The 6,908-nt window shown below is 35.5% G+C and overlaps 2 protein-coding genes across 4 annotated transcripts; one reads left to right on the top strand and one right to left on the bottom strand.

Annotated features, from left to right (window-relative positions):
* Positions 1–1,121: 1,121 nt before the first annotated feature.
* LOC122314109 (calmodulin-like protein 3) lies at positions 1,122–2,495 on the top strand. Its single transcript, XM_043129520.1, has one exon. The coding sequence runs from the start codon at positions 1,422–1,424 to the stop codon at positions 1,872–1,874; it is 453 nt and encodes a 150-aa protein (XP_042985454.1). The 5' UTR covers positions 1,122–1,421; the 3' UTR covers positions 1,875–2,495.
* A 744-nt stretch (positions 2,496–3,239) lies between these two features.
* On the bottom strand, positions 3,240–6,522 carry LOC122314087 (protein FAR1-RELATED SEQUENCE 12-like). 3 transcript variants are annotated; one of them, XM_043129498.1, is made up of 3 exons: positions 6,311–6,522; positions 5,368–6,098; positions 3,240–3,621 (listed from the first exon to the last, which is right to left on the bottom strand). In XM_043129498.1, exons 2-3 carry the CDS (start codon positions 5,926–5,928, stop codon positions 3,436–3,438), a joined length of 747 nt encoding a protein of 248 aa, XP_042985432.1. In that variant the 5' UTR covers positions 5,929–6,098; positions 6,311–6,522; the 3' UTR covers positions 3,240–3,435. The 3 variants fall into 3 exon arrangements, with proteins under 3 accessions (XP_042985432.1, XP_042985437.1, XP_042985443.1); XM_043129503.1 differs by having other exon boundaries at positions 5,368–6,025; XM_043129509.1 differs by lacking the exon at positions 6,311–6,522 and having other exon boundaries at positions 5,368–6,304.
* Positions 6,523–6,908: the final 386 nt, after the last annotated feature.

The following is a 6,908-nucleotide window of genomic DNA, read 5'->3' as shown; positions in this document are numbered from 1 at the left end:
CGGTTCTAAAATATGTCCAAAACTGAACCGGTTATAATCCCTAGATATGAGACTTTTGCTAATTCAAGTCAAGCCTACTTAATTTGGATTAAGAGAGACTCTCAATTCATCTCATCTTATCATTATAATATTCACAAATTCTTATATAAAATATAATAAACAATTCAATTTTTTCAAATCTTAAATAATAATAATATTAAAAAATTATATTATAATAATATTTTATTTAATTTTTAATTTTTATTTCAAATTATCTCATATTAAATTCCTGTCCAAAACCTAACCTAAATCACTGTGAGAGAGTGACTTGCACGTGGCAATCAATGCTCGTGCCCACCACTCCTACGTGTCGCCACCCCACAAGTCAAAGCAGAAATAGCCGTTGAGAAAATCTAACGGTCACTACGGCCGGTCTGTTTATTTGGCGCGACTCAATCCCCAACGTTACTAATTTATTCTATTTAAATCTTTTCCAAAATCCAGATCCGTTATCAACGGTCAAATGTCTCTTTCTCGCCATTTTAATTAAAAGCGAAGGACGACCTTTTTTTCTATATAATTTCGCTTTGCTTGGTTGCACAGTTGGGCCACCACTTTCTCTAACAACAACAATTATGAAGACGCGTTTCTTATTTGAAAATTGTAGAATTAATGACATTTTCATGTCACTGTCCCTCTCTCGAACAACAATTTCTGAGACATTTTCAACCCAATCATATGTTTATACAAGGGTGCTGTTGCTCAGTTTCCTCAAATTGCTTTATTCTCATTAATTTATTTTAATTTTTTTAATCAATTACATTAATAAAATATATAAAAAATAACTGCATATAAAATAATTTTTTAAAACAACTTGAAAAATACGAACACAGTGCACTTGAAGAGACAACTTAAAAAGGACAACCTAACATTTTCTTTGGTGCAATTGTTTTAGTTGCACTTAAAAGGTGACACCCGGCCTAACTAACAATAAAAATTATAGCTACGCGTCTTTTGCACTTGGAAATTTGTAAGATTTTAATGTAATAATACCATCTAATACCGCGTGAAAAAATGCCACAAGGACAGCTCTAAAGTCCCAACAACATCATCAACTCAATTGCTCTAACATGGATCCAATGTCCTCCCAATTCTCTCTCTTCCTCCCTATTTAAGTACCCCAAATTTCTCTCCAGGCTTTTCTCAACAATACTACGAGGTAACCAGCATCCCACCACACAATTTCTGTTTCTCTCTCTCTCTCTTCTTCTTTTCCCCAACTATTTTGCTAATCATTTTCTTCATTTCCTCTCATCAAACTCCCTGATTTTCTCATCCTCTCTTTTGTCGTCAAGGTTCTTGTTATTAACAAAACTTTGACGACATTATTGTTATTGTGATCTTTAACACCACTTGTATTATCTTCTCGTATTGAGAAGATAATGGATCCCATAGAGCTAAAGCGTGTGTTCCAATTATTCGATCGAAATGGAGATGGACGTATCTCGAAAAAAGAATTGAATGACTCATTGGAGAACTTGGGTATCCTTATCCCGGATAAGGAGTTAACCCAGATGATTGAGAAAATTGACGTCAATGGAGATGGTTGCGTGGATATTGATGAATTTGGAGAATTGTACCAAACAATAATCGAGGAGCGAGATGAGGAGGAGGACATGAAGGATGCTTTTAAAGTGTTTGATCAAAATGGTGACGGATTTATCACCGTCGATGAATTGAGGTCAGTTTTAACCTCTCTTGGGCTTAAGCAAGGTAGGGCCTTGGAAGATTGCAAGAAAATGATAATGAAGGTGGATGTGGATGGTGATGGTATGGTAAATTATAAGGAGTTTAAGCAAATGATGAAGGGGGGTGGGTTTAGTGCGTTGGGATAACACTGTTAACATTTGGGTTTTCGGGGGTCCAATTTAGGTTGTAGCTTGCATCTATTTGGAAATTTTATGTACTCCTCTCCTTTGTACATTCTGCACACGTGCCATCATTCTATTAGTTCTTGCCGGGAATATGCGTTTATCCCTCATTCCGATCAAGTGAAGGCATGCGAATACAGTCATTGGACTGTGAGCACATGTCAGACACAGTGGCTAATATAGAATTTTTTTTTTGTTCCCGGAAAGGGAAGGAAAGGGAGTAAGATGGCAATGGGAAAGTGAGAAACCATATCACCAAAGAACGTGACTGTGCTTTTTATATGTGAGTTTTGTTATGTATTGGACATTGTAAGAATTGGGTTTGGTTTGGTTTGGTTTGGTTTGGTTGTTTGTCTCCTGTTGCTCTGTTTTATTTTTCCCAATTGTATATGCCATTGATCTGATTCATGATCCAAGAAAAACCCACGTTCCGGTCCCAATTCCACAAAATCATTTTCTTTGATAGATATTACAAACAGTTTTCCCATGAATTACATCACTCCTTACTCGAGACTGATTCTGATAGTCCCACTGGACACATTGTACTTCTGTAACTGTTTGGAATACAATATCATGGTTTTTTTATGATTGTTGTCTTTTGGTTTCTTGAGAACAAGAACTGTGGTTGTTGGAGAATTATTTCGTGTGGTAGTAAATGCCTAAGCAGACGTGATATAATAGCTACTTGCCTCTCGCCTCAGAGAATGGATTGCGTAAATTAAGCATGGTAGAACTTAACATAACTTCATTTGATTCGTTAAATTTAATTTACAATAAAAATAACTTATTAATCTAACGAACCATATCAAACCACATCAATTTATGGAATTATAATTAAAGTATTTTCCTAATAAAAATTAGTAAAAAGACTTAACAATCTTTCATAGTTACAGAGAAGTGAGTATCATAGACAAGTGATGTCACGGATTCAGGGTTTTCGAGGATTCTTCGAGTCCGAATGCAGGTGGAGAAAGCACCCAGATCAGTTTAATTCTCGTCAATTGCATAGATCCTTCGCACCGATCTTGCCAGACAAACGGTGTAAAGCAAGAAAGAGATGTAAACCGATGTTATTAACTTATTATTATGCCTCCTAAGTCACAATCTGAATTTGCTGTCAGTCATGACACTTTCCTCTACTGGAATTTCTTCAAGAGTCAACTCCAAAGTAAGAAAATATGTCACTATATTCTACTGAAAGTATAGCGGAAAAAAAAAAAAAAAAAAAAAAAAAAAAAAAAAAAAAGAAAAGAAATTAGAACCAAGCTCAACATCAGCTTTACCTGATTCAATTCAAACTGGACCTCACTGAATTGGAAAACATTAGAGGAGAGTCAACATGTTTTTCTTTTTCCTTTCTTCGTTTTGCCAGGACCCCAGCAATGTATTTCTTCTTTCATATTACAATCAAAAGATCGGTACGAAATTTCAGGCAGTACGACTCACAAGACGGAATCTAAACATCTAGGTTGGCAAACGGGTCAAAAATTATGGTTTTCAAAAACTCATTGTCAGTGGCTTGAAACTATTTATTTCCGAGTTCAATTTCTTTCATGCTATTAACAATGTCTTCAACTCTTAAGGACATAAATTGAGCATGTTCCTCAATATCTTCGAGAATCAAGCATAGCTGTTGTCGGAATGCTGAAGATCGCTCTCTTTCATGCTGAAGCTCATCATATAGATCCTGGATCTTCTTATCCTTCTCTTCCTGCAAACACGTTTAACACGAGTGGTTAGCTCCTGCAAAAGTGCATACAATATTAGAGTATGAATATATAAGCATTTAAAATGAGGGACCTGCACTATTGATATGTAACTCAACATCACAATCTCTTGAGATTACATGGGTTTTAATCGCCGTGTATTTTGTTATACTAATTGTCGATTAGTCCCAATCATTTCTTCCCCAGGCACTGTTCAATGCTAAGAAACCAACAATTAAGCAGCCCCCATGCTTGGTTCAGGCAAAAGTGGATGGAATTGTGATCAATCTTAGTTTCAGATCTCAAGGCAAAAGTAGGGTTATTGAGTAAATTGGGCCATTCAGAAGGAATAAAATTGGATGCTTTATTGTAGTGAAGAAATTTTTTGTTCAAATTCTTTTTTATCAGATGTCCCCTATGGGGCTAGTGGCTAGGTTAGGAGGGATGGAACTATCAATCAAGGATACATCTTCTCTATTTATTTTTGATGAATAAAGAAGATGATGAATAGAATACATCTTCTTTATCATTCCTAAATGGTTAGAATACATATGTACATTACAGTTTCTTTTCTAATACAGTTGCAAATTAATCTTCAGTGCATCAAAGATAGTAGCCGAGATGATCTCTCAACTGTACATGAAACCTGAACAGTTCAACTGCTATGGCATTCCACATGCCCTAATATGTTTCCAGTCTCTTATAATATCAGCTTTTGCCAGTCTATACATATCAACTTTTAGATGCTTAATGAAATACTCCAAAACTTTCAGAATATTCCAGCGATAGTGAAAAGGTGTATGCTCTACACGTTTAAATGAGGGACAAGAGAAAACTAAAACTGTTATTATATTTTCTTATCCTGTATTTCACACCAACAGATCTCAGTCATTGCAGGCCGTCCTGTATCTAATACTTGTACACTATGGAGAAAAAATTTAGTACAGCCCGCCCACATGATATAACATTAACCATTTAATGGCAGTGCAGCTGCTAAATCAAACTGAGAGGTAAACAATATAAACCACATAAAAGAAATCAGTGAGAGTATAAATGAAGTGAATTGGACCAAACAATCATGATGCACTACGATTGAAGTTTTCCAGAATTTCTATTCCTGGTACAAATTTTATTTTAGTAAGTTTGTCTCCAACATCAGTCTATAGAAATTTTAAAGGTGGCTTACTGACAGAAATGCTCATCCAGCAAACTTTGCCACAATTATTCAGACTAAAATTGTGAATTTGTTACATGAGTATCGTATTAGCAGTAATTCCAAAAAAAAAATCTCCAGGACATTCCTACTAAGACCTTACTATTAGGTAGGTGTGTAAGCCACACTGGACCATCTTAGGGGGCCACAGAAACCATCTTCATTATCCCATCAAAATCTTGGTTTATGTGCTTTCACATGGCTATGATATTGAGGATCACAGGTGAAAGATATGAACTCAACCTAACACTTGGCCACTATAAGGAGCCTAAGAAAAATCCTCCATATTTTACTTGCAGCTCTATGGAGTTCGGAATGCCATCCATACATGTACCAGGCAATAAGCTCGGCAATTGGACATTCACTAGAGGGTGTAATTATCTCAAAGAGTTTCCAAATGAAGCCCCCGAGTTCTTATTAAAAAAAAAAACAGCTAAATTGGGGTACTTCAAATTAAGGCAACTATAAATCCATAATGTAATTGGAATAAGTTAAAATTGATTCATAATACCATATGCATATCAGTCATCAGACATACCTCACTAAGTATATTTATGATAGGCAGTTCACCAGATAGTTTACAAAGAGCCATCAGCTTGTGGTTGTGCTCTCGCACGAATTTGGTAACAACCCATTTACCTCCATCCCTTGCGGCTAGCCTGATCATCGCTTTGCACCCTTCTCGCGTAATTGGCTTCGGAGGAAGAACCCTGTCTTTTCTAAGTGTATGCTTTGCAGCACGGAATCCTTCTCTTGAACAAACAAAGTCCCTCCCTATTATAGCCGTGTTCTTTAGTGAGTGTCTGATCCGATTTGTTCTAATGGTGAAACCCATCTGCTTGGCATAGTCATAATAGAAATCCCTTGCATCATCCAACGATGGAAAAGCCATCCCAATATATGGTTCCAAGCTTTCCACAGTTAAATCTCCTCGTGAAGGTTCTATTTGACTCAAATGATCATTCGAAACACTGTTTAAACAATGCTGCAATAGCCCATCTTCCGTGGCTTCAAGTTCTCCAGAGTTTTCAACGGTTTCCTCATCAGAAACCCCATCATCACTGCCTAGAAGGTCATGTATACCAGCGATCCCAGCCATTACGCTCCAAATATATTAAAGATTTAATATCTATATATAACAGTTTCACAATGTATGGATTTTCCGCTCACCGAAGAAGACACCCCACATCCATATTCTGCAGATTCATTTCAATTTTCACCACCAGCTTATATTACATGTTCATAAATCGTATGAAATTCGATTCAATCCTACTTATCAAAAAACAAAGAGAATATAAGAAGAAATCTTATTCAATTCCGACATGTATAGACTAACTTAACAAATCTAAAGAAGGTAACTTATCAAAAATAGACATCTCTGAAATGATTAAAAAAACATCCGATAAACCAGGGGGGAAGAAGTGACACTTAAAACCTAACTTCTCACATAGATATTTGATTCCATAAAATGAAAAGCTTACTCTGAAACATAAATGGACGGGCCGGAAGCTCTGGGGGGCGGCTTTGTATGTTGGGCTGAGTTTCAACAGTGAAAGATTATCGATGGTGGAAACAGAGAGGAGACAGATCCGGAGGGGAGCGGCAGGAGTAGGAGAATCTGGGATCCGACGGTCAGTATGGTAGGACGGACCAACGACATTGAAGCATATGAATTATGATGTGATACAGTTGGTTTGGAAAGACGATAGATTTATAATATTTTATTATTATTTTGACTAATAGATGGATAATTCAATGTGAAAATAAATTTTGAGTGGAATAGCTAAATGCAAAATCAAGTTATATTATGTAAATTTTATATTTACATTTACATAATCCAATACCAATGTTATAAGAAACGTCAAATTGTAAATTTTTCTTACCTAATTCTCTTGGTAGACACCGCACTTCACTTTGAGATATTTTCTGTGCTTAATTTGGGATGTGTTTGGGTGTTTAGGTATTCAATACTTATTATTATTATTTATTATTTTATTATTATTTATTATTTATTTTTATTATTTATTATTTATTTTTATTATTATTTATTACTTTTTATCTATTTTTTATTATTATTAA

This window comes from Carya illinoinensis, chromosome 1 (assembly GCF_018687715.1).
Source record: "Carya illinoinensis cultivar Pawnee chromosome 1, C.illinoinensisPawnee_v1, whole genome shotgun sequence".
Taxonomy (NCBI): Eukaryota; Viridiplantae; Streptophyta; class Magnoliopsida; order Fagales; family Juglandaceae; genus Carya; species Carya illinoinensis.
This window is presented reverse-complemented; position numbering and strand designations above follow the sequence as displayed.